Source organism: Hetaerina americana, unplaced genomic scaffold (genome assembly GCF_022747635.1).
Source record: "Hetaerina americana unplaced genomic scaffold, ioHetAmer1.1.p SCAF_35, whole genome shotgun sequence".
Classification (NCBI taxonomy): Eukaryota; Metazoa; Arthropoda; class Insecta; order Odonata; family Calopterygidae; genus Hetaerina; species Hetaerina americana.
This window is the reverse complement of record NW_027286930.1, coordinates 2561912-2587236: the sequence shown is the minus strand read 5'-3', so window position 1 is coordinate 2587236 and position 25325 is coordinate 2561912. Positions and strand designations below refer to the sequence as shown.

The 25325-nt window shown below is 34.6% G+C and overlaps 2 protein-coding genes across 5 annotated transcripts in view; both read right to left on the bottom strand.

Annotated features, from left to right (window-relative positions):
* Window positions 1–20839, bottom strand: part of LOC139691422 (ubiquitin-protein ligase E3C) — a 40192-nt gene extending 19353 nt beyond the window's left edge. For all 4 annotated transcript variants that reach the window (XR_011701594.1, XR_011701593.1, XR_011701595.1 and 1 more), the window contains exons 1-12: window positions 20683–20839; window positions 19085–19264; window positions 17919–18128; window positions 16187–16583; window positions 13214–13370; window positions 11421–11782; window positions 9154–9401; window positions 6255–6412; window positions 5414–5730; window positions 3506–3699; window positions 926–1159; window positions 354–597 (exon numbers count right to left, since the gene is read on the bottom strand). Coding sequence is in view for 1 of the 4 variants with exons in the window: in XM_071589232.1 (XP_071445333.1) it covers window positions 354–597; window positions 926–1159; window positions 3506–3699; window positions 5414–5730; window positions 6255–6412; window positions 9154–9401; window positions 11421–11782; window positions 13214–13370; window positions 16187–16583; window positions 17919–18128; window positions 19085–19204 (2641 nt within the window). In the remaining 3 variants the exon portion in view is untranslated. The remainder of the gene's footprint in view (window positions 1–353; window positions 598–925; window positions 1160–3505; window positions 3700–5413; window positions 5731–6254; window positions 6413–9153; window positions 9402–11420; window positions 11783–13213; window positions 13371–16186; window positions 16584–17918; window positions 18129–19084; window positions 19265–20682) is intronic.
* A 2474-nt stretch (window positions 20840–23313) lies between these two features.
* The window catches only part of spd-2 (spindle defective 2), a 40415-nt gene continuing 38403 nt past the window's right edge, over window positions 23314–25325 (bottom strand). The window contains exon 26 of the mRNA XM_071589252.1: window positions 23314–23619. Within this exon, the coding sequence (XP_071445353.1) occupies window positions 23410–23619 (210 nt within the window). The 3' untranslated portion in view covers window positions 23314–23409. The remainder of the gene's footprint in view (window positions 23620–25325) is intronic.

Below are 25325 nucleotides of genomic sequence, written 5' to 3'. Positions count from 1 at the left end.
CAATAGGTTCGAAGGTTCAATTTCAATTTTTTTCCAGCTCAAATTCTGTTTTCACTCAACCGTGTCTTGGTAGACCACTAGCATTATCAAACTAATGTTGTGGAATACATGAGTGTCACAAAATTTCACAACTTTTTCCAGTTTCGAGCACTACCATTCAAAAAAATATTATGAACATTTCAGAGCACAACTGGTTAAAATGATTTTAATGGGCTAAATAAGAATGTTAGATTCATCTCAGCCAACATACTTTGTTTTCACTGACTTCCCTTCCCATCCTCTTATGTCTCAACTAGACAAAAAATGCAGGTCATTCAATCCATGTAGGCAATATGAGAAAAAATAAATCTTACCCATCTCCTCTTGAGTCAATGCCCGCAGTCCTTGAAAAGGCCTATAGGGACGACTTCTCCGCCTTAATGTTATATCTGATGAAGGCATGGGTGTAATGACAGCAGATGAAGAACCTGGCTGTCCTTTGGATGCTCCACCTTCAGTTTGCAGAATTGCTACTTGCCTTGATATCCAGTGACCATCAGGGCAAAATGGCCTCCTTGCATCTCTAGTATGAAGTTGCCTCAATAAACTGACGCAAACCTTCAAGGAATGAGAGAAATAATAAAATAAATTAACCATCAATTAATTTACATATCTAACACAATTACCATAGGATGAAGATAATAATAATAATTGGTATTTTTACCATTAAGAGTAGGTTTTGGATGGGTATAGACTGCACACCACTACATTCCTCACTTCCATTTTACAGGTTACACCCTTAATTACATGCACATTAAACTGTTCTTCAATTACACATACTCTATACCTCCCTTTGTGTCATCCAATGTTCTATATCCTCCTTTCCCTTTCTGTATCTCTCCCGCCTCATGACCTCATTTTAACAGCTCCCTTAAAAAGGACTCACCTTAAATAAGTGTGACCAGACATGCCTAGAGCGCCTCTTCCTCCATTTGGTCTTCTGATGATGCAGTCTCCTCTTTTGATTGTGAAAACTTCCCTGAGCTGATAGTTGGCCGATACCATCAGTTCCGTATGCCCACTCAGTTTGAGGCTGTCCCCGCAAGGCTGTCCGGTAGTCATCATGGACTCCAGGACGCGATTCAGGGAACGCAAGCTCCACTAGACCCAGGCATGCATCCTTAACAAAAAACGACCAGAATAATGACAATTTTGTAAATAAGTACATCAGTACAATTAGCTTCAGCTAATTCCATCATCACGAGAAATTATTTACCATAAGTTATCTGAAACATCTATGCCCTTCTACAATACTTCTAACCGTGCATACTCATGAGATTATTCTGGGAAACTCATGTTGATAAAATAAGCTCTAAAGTTGCAATACATTGTTACCTCCCAAGGATGATTGTGACCTTGTTGACAATGGGAAAGCTCTCTCAGTTTAATATGTATTCATTCAAAGTCGATTGAAATATGGATTGCCATGAGGGGGCACTCATCATTACATGCGCCCCTTTAGGTTGCAATAATGGGCAATGAGAATCCTAGGTAAACTTCCCAGGGAATGTAGTTGTAGACCTTACCTTAAAAAGTTTTTGAAGGAAATAGAAAATTTGCTGTCATTTACATCCTAACTTTATCAGTTCCAGTGCCAACATCAATTCTACACAGTGGATGAATTAATGTTTCTCTCAGTGGATAAATAATTTTATTGTTGTGTACACTGTTACCGCTCCTGTCTACAGTTTCTTTTTTTGTTTTTTTTTTATCATTTGTATTCAAACTCCAATTACATTTGTATTTATGTGTTTCTGGAATACTTGCAAGCAATGTGACCTTTTCCAAACCTGTCTCAAACATGTCTTTCGGGAACCAATAAAAATTAATCAATCACTCAACTAACCATCGTTTTAACACTAGTAGAACTTAGCATGACATTCCTATGATAATTCTACAGCATTACCTATCTCAGCTTCAACAATTTCATACTTAAAATACTGGCCTGAATTTAAGGTAGCACTCAATGCACTTTGGATCTTTAAGTTGTCATTTCAGGGGGGGGATCTTTTGAAGATTAGCAGTTGCAAGAAATGAAAGCAGAAATTTTGCAACAAAGAGCTAAATGTATTTTATAATAAATTTACAAGAGTATGCCACATTCGATAAGATTGATATCCTTTTCTGCAAAATTAATATATACATGTTTGCATGTCAAAATTTAATATTGAGGTGCTTCATATGCAGATTGTCCCAAAATGATAATAAGTACTCAAACATAAGGAGATACAGTGCTATAAGTCTCACAGCAAGTAATATGTTTCAACTTTTAGGTCCACTGCACTATCAAACCTCTCAAAATAGTGTTTTAAAATTATCTGTCTCCCTTTTGAATACAGAAGATTTCTCATTTCAATCTAAATCTAAAAACTTATTCCTCATCCAGAGTCATCCCATGGGTGCAATTCAATGGTTTGCAAAATATAGGTAACATATTGAACTTTACTGATCATATCCAACCATATCATTTGAACAAATTTGAAATTATGTTTAAATGCAATCACATGGCTCATTCAAAAAGTACTTAGGAAAAACCAGAGAAACAAATTATTTTGGGCATATTTTTTTTCTTTTTCACCATAAAATTTCCTCACAATAGGTATTTGTGTTGTTGATTATCTCCTCATTCCAACTAGAATCATTTTACACCAAGCCAGTCACAAACACAGGAGCATATGTGCCATTACCTTCATCTAACCCGTCTCTGACCTCTTTTGGTGTGAACTTTCAGTACATAGAAGTTTTAATCACCGCACAAAACTGAAATTTTCCATTTCTCTACATAAACTAAACTTTGTAGAATCAATCAAATAAGAAAATGAAACTGCTTGATGGATATAGCTTAAACTTTAATGGCAATATAGTAAGAGATAAGGTTTTCTACAAAGCAACCCTTTTCTGATTATATCTCATGTATTTTCAAATAACTTGTTGAATTACCCATGTAAATATATATTTTGAATTCCTTTAGGTTGAGTACATGGTGCAAACTTTGGCTTCCCATACTCTTACTTCTGTATAAGGCTAATTAAAAATTGAGCTGCACATGGAGTGACATTTACCATTGAAAAATAAGTTGGTTTAACATAGTTAATCAGAGAAATGACATTAAGTAGAGTTAATTGAAGAGATTTCATTAGCTGAACACAAAATATGCATAGAAAATAGATGTTTTTCTACTTCTTTCAAGTTAGGACTCATTTGTGGGTTCACCCTCATACCCAAATGTGAGGCACAATTCTAGAACTTCTTGTAGAACACGCAATACACAAAGATTTGTTAAAACAATTACTAAATTAGTTATTCATATTTAATTAATCATTTTTTATTTTGCTGAAAATTATTTTCTTGTAAAATAGCATTAATTCTAGACACTTCCAGGTTTTCAGGATTTTTCCAAGGTTTTCTTTCCCATTTCTAAGGATTCAAGGCTGGATGGCCTCCCTGGCATACTGTTCATTCTTACCTTCAGTGAGAGGCTGAGGGAAGCCAACTCGGGGAGCGAAAAGGGCATAACCTGTGAAGAAATGGAAGCATTAAGAGAAGATGATGTTTGTATTATTTTTTGCTGAGGTTGTTGAGAAGCTTGGGCCAATTGAGAATTCCCTGACAAGGCTGACTGCTCTTGTGTAATCGAAGTTTGAGATGTAGATGATCCACCTATAACACAAAATAATAAATATCAGCACAAATCAATGGAATAATAACATAAATGCAAGATTCTCTACATTACAACATAATTACAATGCATTTGAGAAAATATTTTAAATGGGCTTTTTGAGAGAAAATTAACTATGATCACCTTGTTTATTAATGAACACACAAGTAACTGGAATATTCACATGAAATTTTCAATACCCATTAGATGAAAAATTGTTTTATTATTTGAAAGTAATTAATTCATACAAGAAATTATGTATGTGTTTTTTGAGTGTGGGAAGCAGAATACTTTTCAATTCATGTAGGCTCTCCAATGCCTTGTTTGGTATCACTTTAAAACAAGAAACCTGTATGTTTGCCTATTGGAATCTATAATAAAGAATTCATAAGTAACAATACCTACACTACAATAATAAATAATACATTATTACATGGAGTAAGGATACTAAAAAAATATTAGTGAAAACTTTGATATGAAGCTTGATATTGTATTGCGCAGGAACTTAGTCATGGAAGCAAGACGGCAGTTATAGGATTGAAGGCTTTAGAAATGTGAGAGCAAAGAAGTATGAAACAGGTAGAATAAATGAGAAGGAAAACAAATCAAGAAGCACTGTGCATTGCGGGGGAGGGGGAGGTTTGTTGAGAGAAATTCAAAAAAGGCTGGAAAGATGGACAAAGAACATTTTCATTTAGGATGGAATACTGAAGACTGTGGTAGCAGGTAGAATAGGCAAATGAGGAAGGGAGAAAAAAGGAATAACACATTGGATGGAGTGAAGGGAGGAAAGAAGTATGAGGAATCAAAGAAGAGTCTATTGCAGGGTCAGGTTTCAGGTAGTGTTGTCTAAGGTGGGACTAATTAATGTAGTAGTGTTCCATGTGTGAGCACCCAAAACCTAACTTAATCGACTTCCTAATATTGATATAATTCATATAAAACAGTATAGTAAAATCACAGTTCTATAGAATTATACTCAATTAAACTGCTCAAGTTAAATGGCAGCAATAAATATCAGGCCTAAAAATCTAAAGAAATGCACTAAGTTTGAATAAACAGTATAAATAGTGGATTTCACAGTTGACAACAATTCTGGTCCAGTATAAACAGCTAAAATAGCTAACAATGAGACAATGTTTTTGGTGAAGTCAGGGAGTTTATCGAAACTGGTTAAAGAGGAGAGAGAAGTGATTGACAAATAAATTTTACTTAAATAAGTAATAACTTATGAATAAGTCAGGAGAAAAGTTTTCCCAAGGAAACAATCATCTAAAAAGTACTACTAAACAATATTACATAAAAAAAATAAACTAATACCTTCAATATTGTTTTTAATATTATGAATATTTGAAAAATAGCAAAAAGTTAACATATTTCATACTGAGTGCATACATTTATACATCGGATGGTAAAATTTAAGTATGCTGGAGAAACCACTTTCTTTCACCGGTGTGCTTTGGCTTAAGCCATTGAAGCAGATGGAGGCAAAATATTTTGACCATTTTAACCTTCAAAATCATTAGTATATTTTGATTTCATTCTGCTAAAGCTAATAATAATTAAGACCCAAAGATTTGGTTGCACAATTCATTTACAAAGGTAAATGTCAAAATCTTGACATGTTCATCCAACTAGTATACACATTAACAACGTAAATTCAAATCTAGCAATGTTAAAGTAAACTAGTAATGTAAAGTATTTGAGTAAACTGACCTGGAAGGCTGTCATCTCCATAGAATTCACCATCATGAAGAGTAACAATCAACAGGGTGAAGAGTGTAGAGAAAACAGCCAATAATGGCACGATGCGTCCTGTCTCCTCAGGAGATGTTTCCACGCCCCTTGAGATCAGACGTAGAAGGTTGAGGCGAGAGTTTGAGGGTTGAAAGGAGTTGAATGATGATGATGAACTCTTATGGGATACTGATTCAGATGTAGGCCCAAACAGGGGCGAAACTTGTGATGCATTCAGGATTGCAGACCACAGGCTACGTAGAAAGGATGGCTTAAAGGCTAACATGTACAGGAGTCTGTGAATGTGAAAGAAAAAATAAACAATCTGAAGGTGAATGAATACAACTACTTCAGGCTTCACTACATGGTTTATTTAATATACATTAATCACTCACATCTACATAAATTAATAATTCTGTTCCACTAACAACAATGCAACTGTTTGATTCTAACCAAATCACTCTGAGCCATTCATTCAAAGAAGGCAATTCACTTGTCTTTGAATCGTTTTACACTGCAGTGTCACATAAAAACACCCAACGTGATTGCTATTCCAACAGGTCTGCCAGCATGAATCAACTCACCAACTTAAGAATGGATTTTACTGACAGTGTACACAAAATAAATGCCAACTAAAACGAAGTCTATATGATTGGCTCTCTCCATATATTTCATATCTTCATAATATACAATTTGGAAAATTAATATTTTTGTTTGTTAGGGAAAACATCATTTTACCTACACATATTCAATAAAAATTACTGGTAAATCAAAGCATTAAGTTACCAGCTACAGTAAACAAACATAATTAAGAGAGCACCTGAATTGATGAACAGCTAAATGTCTTGAAAGTAACAGGTTATGGCATAGCCGACAAAGAGCATTTAATACTCCAGGATCTTTACTATGCTCCACTGCAGCAAGAAGATTATTTACACGTCCAGGATCATTCAGCATAACTATACATTCTTCTATTGCCTGTATGAATGAAAAAAATCATCTCAGTACAGCCAATGCTTTGGGGCAAAGAAATCAGTAGCACAAAAAACTAAGATGGAAAAATTCAAAATTCATGCCAGAAATTTCATGAGGGTAAAGGCAGAAAAAAGATATTTTCATGGGCCTTGTGATGAAGATGCTAAGGGTGCCTGGAGGCAGCATAGATCTGGGCACTTGGGTCAGTAACCCAGAACTATAACCGCTGGAATATAACCCTGTGTAGAACATTAGAGAAGATTTTTCTAGAGGCTATGAACCCCAATGTGCAGCAAGTAGTAGGAAAGATAAGGCATACGAGGGTAGTCTGAAAGGTTCTCAGAATCACCACCAGATGAAAGCACTAGCGCAATGAGTTTCCCCGCATAATAATAGGTAATCCTTTACGAGGAAACATATAACGCTCATCAGTACTCAGGGAGAAGATCTGTGGTGCAGACACCTGTCTGTTGTTGCTCCCGTCTAGTGATTTGTGAAGATGGAAAAAATTGAGATTCGAGCAGGGATAAAATACTTTGTAAAGAAAGGTATGAAAACAAAGGAAATTCAAGCTGACTTTCTGAACACTCTGGTGGACTCTGCTCCTTCATATTCAACTGTTGCCAAGAGGACAAATAAATTTAAGTTTGTTCGGGACAGTTTTGATGCTGATCCTTGTAATAGTCGGCCAAAGTGTGCCACTAACCCAGAATATTGCAAAACTCCATTAAATGGTAATGGAGGATCGCTGACTGAAAGTTTGATAAATCACTGAAGCTGAATGGATGTCATCTGAATGGGCATATCACATTTTAACAGTGGAATTGGATACGAGAAAATTATCAGCTGGATTGGTGTCATGACTCTTGATGCAAGATCACAAACGTATCAGAATGGGAATTTCCGAAAAATGTTTTAAGAGCAACCAACATGATTTTCTGAGACGGTTTGTAAACACGCATGTAGCTTGGGTCCACTACTATATCCCAGAGACAACACAGCAGTCAAGGCAGGGGAAACATGTTGATTCACCACCACCAAAGAATGCAATGGTAATACGGTTGGCCAGAGAGGCAATGGCTTCAGTTTTTTGGGATGCAAAAGGGTTTCTGCTAATATTTCCACTGGAAAATACTGCACCAATCTCCAGGACCAACTACAGCAAAAGATACACAAAAAAGACTAGGTTTGACAAGGAAGAAAGTCATCTTATATCCAGACAATGCACGCTCACACATGTGTTATTGCCATGACAAAAATAAATTAACTTAGATACAAACTTTTGCTACACTGCTTTATTCTCCTGATTTTGCTCCATCAGATTTTCATCTCCATTTCCATCTCCAATGAGAGCAAATATGGCACCCACCTTACCAAGGTTTATTTCACACCCACAGTTTTGGGCAAAATTGTAAACAACGCCTCTTACAATATGGCTGTGGCCTCAAATCTTTCGTGAACTTTGATTAGTTGATCACTCAAAATCATAATAAGGATTTAGACAATCGTTTTGGAGGAAGTCACTTCTGCTGGGGGTCCCAAAAAATGTTCATCACTTGTGGATGTATGACCACATTTAAACTCATTAACACAATTGTAAACAGTCACACAGGAGCAAGTTTACCATGAACTTCATCCAACTTAATAACTTGTCAACTCTTTGACAGCTTTCACCTCTTTCGGTTTTATGCCTTTTAATTGGAAGTCTTCATTCACTGCACAAAACTCATTCTTTCCCTTTTTTAGAATTAACAAAAGTTTGTTGCTTCAATCAACTATGACATTGAAACCATGATATGGCCATAGCTGAAACTTTAACAGCAGGGTAAGCTTAATAAAAGTAAACTTTTTCTGATACTGCAAAAGATATTTCTTGGATTTTCTAAGGAGTTATTGAATGACCCACATATTTTAAAAAACCAAGAATTTCATCATTGAGAGTAGTGGCATTGGAAGAAGCTTACTTAATATTGAGACTTTTCATGCTAATGAGAATTATTTCATTCTATTTTTCAAAATAGAAATTTATCCAAACCAGGATTCGAAGCTGTTATCTCCAGAGATAGGCACGAGCTAACTAGTGAATTCCATTACTTTTATGTCAAGTTTTACTCCAAAAAAGTTCAGGCAAAAAGATTTTCATAGTAGCAAACTACATTTAACTATCAATGACCAAAAATTTCTCAGTTTCTCAGCTACATTTTTCTTGACTAAATATTCAAGAATATAATTTTGCTCACTGAAATTTTAAAACTTAATTTACTGTGCTTGTTGAAAGAAGAAGAATATCTTTCCAACTCAAATACAGGATCCTTACACACATTATACTCCAACTAAGTTTTTACAAGTTTTTTGTTTTATTTGCAAATTTCAGGAAAACAAAACAATCTAGGATGTTCAATTGGTAAGTGAAAATGGCACATAGATACAACACAAGGAAAATTGTGTGCATAAGACTGAAAAACTGACAAAAAGTCAACAATAATAATAACAATGGACATCAGCAGGGTTGACCTTATGAGATGCTTTATTCTGGATCATACTTTGAAATTTGTACACATTTGACCTCCCTGAATGTTTAAATAAATAGGTCACTAAACAAGTCTGGGTAAATATGTATAATATGACTTAATTCCTCCAACATACCAATGTCTAATTAATTGGTGGCCGAAGGAAGTATTTTTCAAGATAATTTTTGACTTAACGACATGTTAAGGAATGAGAATGACCACTGTTGTACTAACCTGCCTCTCCTCTCTTGCCACTTTAGAGGCCCTAGAAGGGTCCTCCTCATCCTCACTTTCACCATCCTCTTCATCATCCTCCTCGGTTGAACCAGAGTAAAGGGGGGAATTGGAATGTGGCTGACCAGATGATGCACTCTCTCTCATTTGACTTCTTCTTCTACACCCTTTGCTAATCCATGTCGTCAGGCAAGCCAGTATCCTGAGATAGTTCAACGTGGCACCTCCCATGGCATCCCTGTTTAAGCCTGGAACAGATGAGGAATCGAAGACAAAGGGAAAAAAACAAAGTTCACATACAAGTTTACAAATACATATGACCACCAGATTATAGACTGGGGGTCCCCTAACTTCTTGGAACATCAACCCATTTAATATTTTCTTTATGCTTTATGGGTCCCCCCCACTTTACTATCATGCAATTATAATTAAATGAGCAAAAATAAAACGTATGTGATTTGAGATAAATATTGAATGAAAAGTTGGAAAAAGATTCATTTCAGATGAAATTTGAAGAATACTATTTTTGTGGTATTTTATAATGTAACTTAGGGAGTCTATTATGCTTTATCTGACTTTAATTAAAAATATTAATAAAAATGTACTCATTAGTTAAACAATCATAAGCTGAAAGATGGCATAACAAAATGTAAGACACAGAGCACTCATATTAGCTATTTACAAGGTGTGATCAAAAGAAGACTGATTTTATTCTGAGCAAATCGTTCAATGGATCGAAACGAGAGACAAGTGTTCCATCTAGTGACAAATCTAATGACTAAAATGAGAGGTGTTTCGTTCCGTATTGTAATTTTGTTTCCAACTTGCCAAAAGTGCTATGGAGACATTTGGAATGATTCAGCAAGTCTTTGTTAATGAAGCTAAGAATCAAAGCCTGTGTTTTGAGGGGTACAGTTGTCTTAAATCGGGCTGAACCTCGACAGATGAAGATTTGTGAATGGGGTGGCCTTCCACTTCGACAGATGCCAACCATGTCAAACTGGCAAACGATTTGGTGAGGGCAAATCACAGTTTAACTGTTAGGGAGATAGCCGAGGGAGTGAACATTAGTTTTGGATCCTGTCAGACAATTTTGACAGACATTTTGGGCATGACATGCATCGCATCAAAATTTTTCCCGTGGGTACACTGATTTTACAGAGTTTTTTGCCAGAACCGGAGCTTCCCGCAGCCATCCTACTCTCCAGATGCGGCTCAATCAGATTTCCAAAGTCAAAATCAACCTTGCAAAAGTGCCGATTCGACTCTATTGCAGATATTAAAACTAATAGTATGGCGGACCTAAAGAGGATCCCTAAGGTAGCTTACCAGGCAGGGCTCGAGAGCTGGAAGAAAAGTTGGCAAAGGTGGGTCGTCAGCCAAAGCATGTACTTTGAGGCAACAAGTTTGATTAAGCTATATCTGTCAAAATAAACAAATTATAAAATCCGTCCTGTCTTTTTTTTGATCACATCTTGAATTATATAAGTGACTTTTATTGAGCTTTTTTTCATCTACTCTTAATTGACCCTTCTCAAAGTTATATCGACTAAGGGTCTATACCGACCACTTTGGGGACCCCTGCCTTAGATCAAGTGTATCAATTGGATACAAACAGACCCACATGATTATGGCAACCTCAGATGTACAAACTCATATCCCTAGTGGATATGGGTTCCCACTTAGAATTTTTTTTAAATTTTCATCATCACAAAGATGAAATTTTTGGTCCATTCAAGCTGTGCTGGCTTTCTGGAAGATGGACTACTTATCCAGAAGACAGAAATCCTATATTATAACATTAAAAACACATATACTTCAAAGGTTCCCTAATATCTCACAAAATATGTCAACTTTAACACTACTGGCCCCAAATATTTCACCCATGGCATGGGTTAAAACAATAACGAACAACACTCCTAATTTGGACTTCTACTGAATGATGACCATCCTTTGGGTATTTTAGGCACTATATTTACTTTAGGGTGATGCTTTCCAGGCTGGATATCATGGCATTTAATGGGAGTCCATGGAATCTACTGTAGATACTCTACTTCCAGAACCCCACTTACACCAATGTCTACAATTTAAATCACTTAATTTATCATCACAGTCGATTATGATTTTTCAATGTATTTTAACTTACAACCCATATAATTTGAAACTCACTTCACTTTCCATTAGGCTAGGTCATAGTGTTTTAATAGACTTACTGCACACCAAAACACTGCCTATTAAGTGTGTAATTTTTACAATGATCAACTTACCATACTGTCTTCCTTCAAGAGTAAGCAATGAATGCAAAAGCCATGTGGTGTGAGGTACATGCACTCTCTTCTGGGAATATTCATCTCGAACAAATGAGAAGCAATGACGCCTGTAAAGGTTCAGCCTTGGGCCCGAGCCTTTACCATTAACCTGATAGGAGTCATCCTCAGAATCTTCATCATCCAGATCAATCAGGCCACTCCCATCATCTGCAGGGTATGGGTTGGGCTGTAGTGCCTCCAGGAGAGTCACAAAAGGGAATGTAGACAATGAGGACAGATATGGAAGAACAAACAGTCGAATGGCTTCAGAGGGAAGGGGACTCAGAATGTGTCGAGCAAATAAACGTAGAACAGAATACCTGCAAATTAAAAGAATGTTGCTCTTAGTACGATAAAAATTTACTAATCAAATGCTATATGAACAGTAACATCCCTAAACAGGATTTGCTGTCTCTGGCATAACTTTATAGAATTTACATAACATATTGAAATGAAAGAAGTAATTTTATTATTCCACATACTTTTTATTTTGAACACGACCTAGGTTTCCAAGCTGGACGTCATCATCATCAGACCTGATGTAGAGTAACTTTCCCATAGTAGGTAGTTCCAATGACAACATACCTTGTTTTGCAAATACTTTCGCATGTTCCAATCAGGGATTTTAATAAAAAGTTTAAGGTTTTCATGACATATAGTTAAATAATATAAGACATGAATAATGAAAAACTTTCCAGGTGAGTTTATAAACACAAAGATGTGTGTTCTCAAGTAAATCCCAATTTGCATTTGGATTCCAAGAAAAATATGGTAACATATACAAATATGATAAGGCAACTGAATCTCCTTCTCTTTACATGATTTCACAATCCTCAATGAGTTCATGCAAATAAATGCATTGAAAACTAAATATTACTTATTAAAATATTGCTATGGCTTTCATAATGGTAATTCTCAATTAATTCATGCAAATAAACATGAATTATAAACAAAAATCATTTTAAAAATATTATGACTACAATAATAGTAGAGCATACTCTAGGAGTCCAATTTTGGTTAAATCATTAAATATTGACAGTGGTACTTAGAAAATTATACATTTTTTTATTACTCGGTTAAAGTTTAAAGATAAATTTCCAAAGCCCAAAAAACATTTCTTCACAAGTGCTCAAAATATACAGTAGATAAATCTCCCCGGGCAATTTATGGTTCACTACTTCAGACTGGGAAATATCTAATATTACCCTTATCTAATAAGAATATGATAAAATAATCTGGACACAGACAGATCAACAACATTCACTTCTATAATCTTTCAATGTTACTGTAAAATCCTAAAACATAGACCACTATTAATTATGCAAATGACTATCATAAATTGTAGAAAAGAAACCAAAATGGAATCCAAAAAGACATCAAGTCGAATACAGATGGCTCTTTCTATTATATGCTTCTCGTGGAACTGATAAGAAAGTGATTTAATGGATAGGGGACTTCTTATTAAGCTAGAAGCAATAAGTGTAACCTTTCTTCCCAGTATATATTCCAAGTTACAACATTAATGTTGATTTCCTATTATGATATATTTACATGCATTTACCACACTTAGTTAGCCAATTACTTGAGTTAAATAATGGCCCATGGCATTTTGCCAGAAAAAAAGAAGGTGAAAACTTGCTAATGATAGAGAACAAAAATTAATTTATTTTGAAATCTGTAACAATCATTGCAAAAACTTATGTTTCAGTTTTATGATCTAGGTAAAAATATCATGATTATGGCAATCTTACTGGATATGATCAGGCTCTTTTAAGGAAGAAAGAAGAAGTAGAGGTCTTGCAAGGAGATCGACAAGACATGCAGCCAGATGAGTAGGTGGGCGAGGTGAAACTCCCATGAGTGGCGGGGTTCTCTGCTCTATAAGCCAGCGTAGCTGTTCAAAGTAGCCTGTGAATGAGAGAACGCTAATTGCAATACCTGGCAATACCAATTACATCATGCCCCACATAGTTGTATAATGATTAGTTATCAAAATAAATTCATGAAAATAATTCCTATTATTCTCTTATGAGTTTAACATAAAAATAAGGTTACAAAAATTCTGAATGTGTGATATTACCCAAATGTTCAGGCAAAATGCTCAATTTTTTCCTTTGAACATGCCCATGAAAGAAATGGGATTGAAAATTTAGCAGCCTAGTGCTCTTAAAGAGCACATTGCTAGCAATTATTTCCTGCGGACAACCTTAACAAGTGATGATAGAAATGATAAAATGAGACCTAAAAAAAAACCAGGATTTTGTAATTTTTTCAGACAAGCCCTGAAGTAAAAATCAGCTAGGATTTTGCTTTGGTATTGAGAATAACCTGCAAGGGATTCAGGTCAATCACTGAATGCAATTTGTACAAGGCATAAAAAGCTCAACTTTAGTGAAAGCCACAATTTGTGTATTTTTAACTATGACTGTATTAAAAAGTAAATGATCATTTCTCAGGTCAATTTCATAGGGGCATACAGGACAAACCACTATATTTTTGTGATTGATCAGAGGAAAATCAGCAGAGAATGACCAACTGGCTCAGAAACATTTTTGGTGAGGAAATACTGTATATAACTTGCCTGGTGTTAAAATGATTGATGAGGCAAATTTTAGGCCTTAAAAGTTTTTTCTTAGAACCCAAAAAGTATTGGCCAGAAAATTCTGAAAATATGATTTTTTTCTAAAACAAGAACACCATATCACATTGGAAATTTTCTCACATAGAAGTCTGTGGGTTTCATTATCCAGGGGAACTGAGATAGAATGACTAATGGAATTGTCAGAATTTCTTTGCTATTTGATTTTAACTTGTGTTTGGCAGAAGAAGAAGGAAGTCTGTTATTTTGACCATGACTTATATTTCAAACTCAATAAAATCATTTCTGAAACCTGAGAGAAGTTAAAGTGGCTCATTGTAATCAGGTTACATGCCACAGTAACACTTAAGAGCAACTTTTCTAGATTAACAATGACAAAACTTGTGTTGATGATTACAAGTCCCCATACACCATAGTCAATCAACATCCTGTACAATGCTAGGAATCATAAATCACTAAACAGATTCAAGACAAGGGCAATCAAAAATTATTGACCATCAGTGAAATAGTAGGAGTCAGTCGTGAGAACTATTAAAAAAAATGTCACCCAAACATTTGAGTATTTAATAGCAAAACAGATACCATAGCTTCCCTCATGTTTAGAGGATAGTTATTAACTAAAAAACATGTGATTTTAGTTATATGTATCTCAACTTCAAAAACTAAATGTATATTTCCATATGAAATTGAACCTACATGAAATTTGGACCTCATTTATTCACAAAGCATAAAATTCAAGGAAATCAGAATAAAAACTGTTATTGTCAATAATTACATTGTTTCAATCATAATCAATTAATCATATCCACAATGATTTGTATTCCATGAAGCCTTCATGAGTTCTACTGTACTTTTCTTTATTTACAATACCGTCGTAACCAATAAAAGAGACCATGCAAATTTTATCACATTACCAAAATCCTTCCAGAAAAACAGTTACCCTCCAAGCATAAAGTTTAACTTTAAATAAAGATATACATTTAAAGGTGATTTCTTCGTACCATTGCTAAAACATATTCCCGGGCTGATAAACACTATCTTTATAAAAGTATGCCCAAGATTCTAAATGAGTCATATGATCATTTCCCCAGTCCATTATAATTATAACAATACACTAGTCTTTCCTTTGGTTCCAAATCAACTTACTTAATCACTTCAATCAATAGACTGTGATAAGAGAGGAGGACATTAGGCAGTTAAGGTTGGAGGAGGAAGAGGATACAAAAGTTGGGTGGAATGAAGAGGGGAAGGAAGTTGGGTGTTATGGAATGAAACGGGGTAGGAAGTAAGTGGAATAGTAAAAGGGTTTATTTTATCTTCGGGTGTCAGGTTGTGTTTCGTAAGGAGAAGCTAAGAAATCTAGGTGTGTTCATCTGTTTCCAAAACCTGCTTTAAACAGTATACTACCAAATAATAAAAATCATTTCAACCTATGCAATGAAAAGAGCAACATTGTGGAGATATATCTGGAGCAATACGGGCATAACAAATATATTCCCATGACATGTAGCAAGTATCTGACTATGATGAATGCTAATTGTGGTCAAAAATATTCTTACTTTATTAAAAATACTTTGCCTTTCAAAACAAGAGATTCAAGACCTCCCCCTCCTCATGTCCTCACTTGTAATTCAAATGCTCAGTTCTCCACTATTTTTTACCAATACACTAGGCTGGTTGATACAAGGGAAATACTGATATCAGTAAATATAACCAAAGTCAACTGTAGTTACAATAACTAACTGTGCCACATTCAAACAAACAAATTAAGCCAAATGGCACAATGAAGTCCTCATTTAAGAATCCCCTACCTTAAATTTTATTCTAGCATAAATAATTTTTTGCAGAACCAACCAAGCATATTTCAACCTCAATTTACAAATTTAATTCACACAAGAGAGCCCCAGATTCACCTCATTGTAAAACAATAAGTGTGTTAATAAAATCAAAACAATATAGTTTCCTCATAAATTTCATCAGCTAAAAATGCTGATTGTTGCGGTAAATTTAAATAAATATCTATTTAGGGAACAAATACCTGTGTTCACCACAAAATTTGAAGAATTCATTCAGGCTCATAAGAAAGCCTGGACCAAGACATGAAAAAATTATCACTGAAACTTACCTTTCCGTATAAGGAACTGATATGTTTGAAACAAATGACGGACGACCAGGGATGCACTACCTTCCTCTAAAACATCCTCCAAGCCTTCTTTAAATGTAAACACTTCAAATATTCTAAGGGGAAGTGCCATTCCAGCCGCGCCACCACTAGCCACACCGTCATCTTCTATTGTTACTGTGGTAACTGTAGCAATTGAAAGTGCACGGCAGAGACATATATGGAGAAGTCTCCGAATTCGCCATGACCATAATATGCCCTCATTAAGCAATGCAGTTGAGGAAGATTTGGAAGTATCCACACAACCAGAGGGTGCAGCATTAACTGGAATTTGGCTCCCTTTCACTGATAGTTTTATAACAACTTTGGAAAGCCTAATCAATAGTTGTGATATGCATGCCTGTAAAATAAAATTTTCAATTATGATATGTAGTTTCAACTATAGAAAAATAAATAAAAAAATAATTTATGGCAACTTTCTTAAGTAAAATCAACTATAGTTAATTAAATGAAAGCTGGAAGGGTTGCTTTCACTATACTATTGATAAAAAAAACAACCTTGAGTAGCATTTGATTCAGTACATTCAGTACTCTACTAAAATATAATGTTTTGTCTGCATGATCATCCATTATGATTTGATTACTATATTGCGGATTATCAAGAGTGTTCCTCTCAGAAATATCGGTGATATAAACGTTATGATGGAATGAAAGGAAGTATGGAGAATTGAAGAAGTGTTAATTGTAGTGCAGGATGCCAGGTTATGTTTTATAGGCATAGGAATGTACCATTGTATAGTCTTGTGTTCAGCCAAAACCTACTGTAAACAGTTTGAATACAATAATAATTGTAGAGCAAGTGGGCTTCAGAGTGAGAAAAGGGATCTTACTAGGAATGTGTCCTTCAAAAGAGGAGAGGCTAATTCATTTATAGAGCAATAGATCTTATCTGGTTTTGCTTTCATAGCCTACTTTACTCAGTCTCAGCTACATCAGAAGAAAAACCATTTCAATCATGTATGTAATTCATTTATTGTACTTGTTTCATAAGTCAAGGACCCAATAAAATCTAAGGGATATATACTGACAAAACAAATAGGACTCTTCAGCAGCAGCTCAGAAGGCAGACAAAAAAATCTGTATTATTTTTAAGAACTGGAAATTAATTTGAAATTGTGGTTATGATATGCCAGGGGCACTTTGGTTTCTGATGCCGCAATTTCAGCAAATAATAGTTTACAATATTTTTCAATAACATGCCTTTGTTTAATGACAGAAAGATTACTTAATACAATTGGTGTTTTTCTTCAAACTATTCACATAATTCATAGCAATCAACTAGTCTTTGACTTATCTGATTCCATTTACAAAGCAGCTTTCACTTGGAGGAGGGAGTTGATAACAGGGACATTGATTAAGGTTGTCCAGAAATGATACGAAAAAACTTTGCTATGAAGTGTGTGGCATGAAAAGTTTGATATGGAGTGAGTTTGTGAGACATGGAAATTTAGTCATTGAAGTCAGATGATAGGTGTAGATTGGAGGCTTTTGAGATGAGGGCGGGGAGAAGGATGGAAAAGGTAAAATGGATGGAACGAACAAAGATGTGCCAGACATGGTGGTGGATGAGAGTGGATTGTTGTGAGAAATCCAAAGGAATTATGAAAGGTAGGTGCAGAATATCCTGATTGGTCATGGAATGTTGGGGACAATATGCAAATATACGTTAACTTACCAGCCTTTGGGCATCCAAAGAATCATTATAAAATGTCAGTAGACACCTTATGGGTTTCACAAGGTCTTCAACTGTCCACTGAGATAGATTACCCTCTCTAATCTTACAATCAAATTCTTCTCTCAGCCTTGCCTCAAGGAAGCATCTTGTTCTGTGTCCTCTGTAGAATGCCTGAATAAGTATGGCACTGTTATGCTGGCGGCGAGATTCCTGCATTGAAAAAAACAGGAAAAATTCAGGATTCATTGATCAAAAAATGTCACATAAAAAAACAAAATGAATGTTTAAGTAATGCCACTTGCAATACTATTAGGTGAAATTTACATTCAAAGTTGTGATTGAAACACTAAAAATTAATTTTCCCTTCAAGATGGACTAATATTTTGGATTCATAGAGACCTGGGAGGTACAACGTACTATGAATAAATGTAGTCATTACTGCAAGCAATCACATGCTTGTGCACACTAAGTTCTAATGTCTTAACATCCGAAAACTGAAATGTAATACTTTTATCCTGCATGAGCTTCCCAATCCTTTATTTGGGAGAAAATCTAGATATCAATCCAATAATTCTTTGTTTCTTTGAATGGCAAATATATGCCTTGTTCAGCAAAAAATATTAAGTATATTTCACAACCTTGTAAACAATATACACTCATTCTGGGGACATCTAAGTTACTTCATCAAATCCACCCAAGTCAAAATAAAAGTTACATATTGGATTTCGGAGAGAACTCCATTTATAACTCATCACCATTCAGTTCTCAATAACTCACTTCTTGAACACTGGTGGATATTTATCAATCCTGCATATGTAAGCTATTTCATTGGCAACAGCACATATTTAATTTTGAATGGCTTTCATTTGTATTCACAAGGCCCTAAGCATGAGTTGCCCACTAAAAATTTTAGTCAATATGCAATGAAATATTCACTGAAATAAATGGTAAATTAAGAAATCATAAATTTTTGGGGGTGCATGTTGACAGGAATCTAATTTTGCTCAGCAGATGCATTAGTTTCACTGGCTTCTCTTCAATGTGATTTACGTAGCAGATATGCAATAAAAATAATTAGATGACTTTTACTCAAAGGTTCTTAGAGTTCATGGTACCAAGGGCTTACAATTAAGATTAATTCAATTGCATAGAAATTTTCCTCTCACCTCTCTCTTTAAACGCTCACTCTGGGCACGTTGTAAGAGAGCTTCCCGTTTTTCCTTACGAGTTGCACCTGATAAATCCTGCTGAGGCCGCCTCCGAAAATCCCCTTCAAAGCTGAACATCTTTCTGTCAATTTTTGAATGTTAGGTAACTTGCTGAGGATGAAATTTACGGTTGATAAACTGAAATTAAAAGGAATTAAAGTTAATTAAAAACTACCACTAACAGTACACCTGTAAAGAATTTTAAGTTGCCTAACAGGCAACTCATATTTGCTTAAAAAATGACAGTATGCTTACACGCATTTCATGAGACAGATACAATAAAATAACGCTGAATACTTTGCATAGATTTGAAATATGTAAAAAAGTCTCGGTCGCTGCCACAACTCATCATAAGTTAAAAATAGCAAATTGATTTAAATATCCTCCCTTTCAACTATTTTTTCTGGAACTGGTATTACAGGTCCTAAGTCTGAGGGCTGCTAAGACTGAATTTAACGATGCCAACATTATACGAATGCCACTAGCATCCTTACACCTGCATAGAAACTGCATGAAAACAATGAAATAAAATTTCACTGCACGGAATAATCGAACCTTTGAAATAGGACGTCATAATCGCCAATATACATTGAAGGAGAAGCCAAGGCACCCAATTCAAACACTCGGAATCCGTATTTGGTAAACGATAACTCCATGTAAAACTTAAGGAATGACAAGGTTAACCCTTATCACAAAATAAACAACTCACACACCTCATTCAAATTGTAATTCGTTTTTTAATATTGCGATAATACATAACTAGAATTCTAAGTTAATGCATCTATGCCTGTACCCTACGGTTAACTATATCAAGGGAATAAATATAATCAATATTAAAACCTTGCGTAAAATGGATCCTACAAACATTTGCAAACTATTCAAATTGTTCAATATATGAGCATCATTATTTTTAATTGAAGTATTCTTTTCAAGGGGAACATTTTCATTAATTTTATTAATATCACATAATCTGCCATGGATGGCCTGGTTACTTATAAATCAACACTACCCCAAAAGCATGGTTCTCCCATTTATATCACGGGATAGAAATGAATTAGCGATGAAAATAATGAATGCATCTCTTGAATCGCATTATAGGTTTATTATTCATTTACACGTAATAATAACAATTTTCTACTCTGCTCAACAAAGACACCAAAACATCGGAACTTATCAATCGGAGTTCAACATCCGTATGCGGCGAAACTAGGCCATAAATTACTTCTCTTCAAATAAATACTAATTCTATTCCAGTTTACGTTAATTTGTTTCCAGATTAATATCCAATTTTAAAACAACGCTTTATGACAAAAGCCCAAAATGGACCATTATATGTTAATACTAACAGTTTACTGTGAAATGCATTCGCGAGAGAACTTTAAATCTATTTTCAACCTTGAAGAATCATTAAGCCTTCGATCAACCAAAACTTATGAAAATTTGACTTCAACGATGAAGCAGCAAAATTTCATCTCTGTACTAAGTTTTCCTGCAGTTAGAAAGGCAATTATGTCAGCCTCTAAAAAGATAATAAAAGAAAAAAAATCACTACTTACATGGCAGGTGACTTTCATGGACCTGCTCTAGCGTCATGTGATTTTAACATAGGAGAATAAAGTACTAATTACACGAGTGTTAATCTAACGTAGATCCCATGTAAACCATGTCTTCTTTCATTCTTCAAACAGCTGATGCAAGAGCAGGGCTGCCATTACAAAAGAAGTTATTACATCTTTATTAAATTTTGCAGGGCCACCGATGGTGTCACTAGCAACAAATCTGAGTATGAGGGCGCACTTTATGGAACGTGAAAAGTGGCATTCTTTACTCAATTGGGTTTTCGTTTTCTGAATCTCATCGAAAAGCCTATGCAATAGTTAATAATTACCGCAGTCGGATTCTGGGTGTTGGTGGCGCCGAGATTTACGGGTAAGTGTCATAGTCTGGTTATCACCATCACTACACTATAGAAAGACAGCTATTATGGCAACATTAGAACTACAGCATTAAAATTAGGGCCCAAGGAAATGAGCATCGGCTTACATAACAAATTACCAAGAAGTATGAAGGATACGGAGACAACTACGTCATTCGAACATAAAAAGAACCTACAACGTAACATGCTCTACTCTGTTGATGAATATCTCAACAATATTCCTGATCATAGAGTACTACTTTTAGGTTATAGCAATGCTCTTTGTCTAGTTTAACTTCATGCTCCATGATTAATGATGATATTTGTTTGCATGCTACATTTCATTTGATTGAATGCTTCATTTAATTTTATCGTTAGTAACAGATTTTGAATCATAATTGAATCCATATACATTATACTAAATTTTGATGTTCCTTCTATCATATACGTGCACCATCCACCTGGTATTTTGTAATATAAAGCTTGGGTAAATAAAATGCATTATTATACTGTTGTTCAGTTCATAAAAGATATTTGTTTAATCACACTTCATTTGAAAAATCAACCATTCGCCTTTTCTAAGAAACAAACAAATCTACTGTGACTGCTTTTAAAATTTAACTTAATAAGTTAGTACTCCCAAGTGTTACTATAGCATGGATGAATTCTTGGTTGACAAGTTGTAAATAGAATATTTTCTTTTGTGTGATATTTTGTACCACGTGGCAATGTTTCTTGTGTATTATTATATTCCTTTAACTTACTCGACCATGTTCTATGCCATTTACTTGACCGACAAAACGATAAAGTATTATTATTTCTAGGTGAGCCTATGGTTTACTATATGTATAAACACTAAATCCTAGTCTAGTGCAGGAATCCGTTCTGGGGTCAGAACAGTTTCAGAAAATACAGGTGGCACATGGAAATGAACAAGATCCCCTAACCTTAATTTCAAATGCTGTGGAACCCAGTGTAAACTGAATTCTACTTCCTCTAGTAAAAACCTATGTTCCAGTTGATAAGCATATAGTGCATCTCTGCATGAGCATTGACTGTAAGAATAACTGCAGGTTATAAGATGATGATGACAGTATTCTCTGCTTTGAGGTTCTTTATAAACCCATAGAAGATAATAATCAGCTATGTGGAACATAACTGAGCAGCTGAGGTGGTTCAGTTCAACCCATATCAAATCCTCCCTATTTTGGCTAATTTGTTTTAATCCAAACGTATAATGATTAGGTACTTATCGTAACATTCTCTTTTCTGAAATCACTGTTTATTCCTTAAATATGATCATAATTGATTTCAAATTGACTAATATGCTCTTATACCCATATCATGCCTCGAGTTCATTTGTGTAGCTTCTCATTGTAATCTTTCAACATTTTTTTGTAAATGGTATGCCTTCAAACATATGGACAACTTACCAATTTGTCACTTTCATTAGTCAGTAATACATTTAAATAAATATTCAACTTTTTTAGCTCAAAGTTGCTGTTGAAATCGTAAAAACAATTCCATCCCTCTATTAATATCGTATCTATTTCCAGCATTAAAATTTTTTTTTCACTACCCAAGGCATATTAATTGCATGTATTTTTTCAAACTGCTTTGCATTTGCATTAGGTATCTTGCTGGAGAGATTTACCCATGGATATTGCTAAATAAATAAAATATTTTTATCATTGAAAAACTATTATTTTCTAACCAAATTCCAAGAATTTGCAGGCAGTGCCGCAGCAGTAACTTTTGACAGAGTCATTCACTGATATGCATTATAATGCAACAGTTTCAGAGAGTAAAAATCATTCACCTTGGCCAGGCATAAAATATTGGAGTGTAAGAGGATGCCTTGATAGCTTAATAGGCTAAAGCTTTCGGCCTGACATTGAGGGATCCCAGTCAAGGCAAATGATTTTTACACACTGAAATTGATGCAATGTATTATTTTATTACTAAATATATATTCATTTTCCAGAAATTAGAATGTTAAAACTAAGTCACAGTGAAAACAACACCAGTGCTATCATAATCCACCAAATATACCAAAATTACACCTAAAAATCATAGGTTACCAAAATAATTCACAATTGATTCCTATGACTCACGTAAAAAAATTAAAAAAATGAAAGTATATTGCTTAGAAAATTCACTAAAACATTTATTAAAAACCTTATATACATGTTATAAAATTATAAACATTTCACTTCAGGTTAGTTCTGGTTCAGTACGCATAAATATCACACAATATAAACACTTAAAAATATCATTGAAAGAACCATAAGACCTTCATTAACATCAAGTCCATAGAAAAATATGTATTCACTGAGCACCTTTGAGTAAAATTAAAATTTCTGCCTTTTCAGAGCACAGATTTCCCTGTCAACGTTACAGCTATACTTTGCATCTGACGTGATGACATGAGAGATGCAACTTTTATAGTTATAGTCTGCTCAAAGGATCCTGGTGACTGAGGGCAGAAACCAATCTTCATGGCTAAATAGAAATGATCTCTTAAAGTCCGGGTCTCATTGGGTGCTACGAATGGTATTGCCACTGGAAAAATGTGTACCTGAAATTATAAAATTTACCCTTAATTAGGAATAAAAACTAGCATAAATTATTTTAATGCTTAAAAATTTTCCAAATTAAAAGTATAATAAAACTTTCACACAAATATGGGCTTTATTATACCAGTGTTATGAATCTTCCAAAAACACATCACATAGATTAATTTGATCAAAATCTCACATGAGACGATTCTCAATACTGACAACATAAATAGCATCATGCTACCATCTGAAAAATCTCATACCATCTTTCACAAGATACTACCGTTTATCTGGTCATGTAGGTAGGTCTCATTTATGGGTCAAATGGAAACTGCAGGGAGCCTGATATAAAGACGGGGTAACAATTCAACGGTAAAATTACTTTTCTTTCCAAAACTGCTGGAATGCAAGTACAGCATCTGATTGGCCATAAAAACAATATAAAACAACTTTCATCTCAAAAGCCTATTTATTTAAAAATGCTGACAGTAGTTATAAAGTGAATACTAGATATGCAGTGCATTCACTGTTTAACTAGCAAAATATTTACAGAATTTTCAGAATTTAATTTATTTACAGAATTCGGGAGCCAGAAATGGCAAGGAATGGTTGGTGGTCTAATTTAGATAATCGGTGCATGACATAACACGCTATGTGAATAAGTGGAGGAAGTACAACATCTTTCTCACTAAATAAGTGGAGCAAGTACAACATAGATTCTCACTTGTCACTGGTAGTGGAGCTTTCTCAAAGCAACAAGGAAAATCAAACCATGCATTGTTTCACCGAAATGAAACACCAGGACTAGATTTCCAACACTGGGAAAGTTAACAACATTTCAGCCCCATTTAAGAGTTTATATTTCCCACTGATCAACCAGAAACTTGAAAACCACATGCAAGAACAAGAGAACCAGTACTTGACAACTAGATAACCTTGAAGCATAATGAAACATTTCCTCTGAGTAATAAAATTCACTAACAGGCAAAGCCATAGAAAAGAACAAAAAATAAAACTGCTAAAACAAAATATAAAAATATCAATGCAGTAAATCTTAAAGGTCATTATTTTCATGATAAGCATGAAACTGCCTACATTTGTGTAAACTAAATTCTGTCTCTCCCAATGCAGGATCAAATAGGGTAAGGCCTGTGAGGAAGCACAGCAATACATTTTTTCATTATAAATACATACATTACATTATGCATTACAATGAGTCACATCATTCAAGTGGATCTCAAAATGATAGACAATGAACTTTGTAACATAAAATTTCAAATACCGATTTTCCAGATCATCCACATGAATTCCCTCAACATTATGGTCTGTAAAAACCTTGGTGTGAATTTAAACTAGGGTAAAGAATTAATGAAATAAAAATTCACAATTTTATTACTTAAAATAGTTACTATCAGGACAAAATATGGAAAACAGCAACCAATTGCATTGAATAAAAAACTATTTCAGCAGTATGAAATATCAATACCCAATTTGAGATGCACGTGTAAAGAAGACATGAAAAGGTTACATGGATGGAAAGGAAAACAAAAGAAAAAGTACCCCACATGATAGGGAGGGAAGAGGATTGTGGAGAGACATCTAAAGAAGGCAGGTAAGGTGAATGTAGAACACCTGATTCACAATTAAATGTTCATCACTGATAAGAGGGGAGAACGTCAGTCAAGTAAGGTTGAGAAGGGAAAGATAGGAATGCTGGACAGAATGG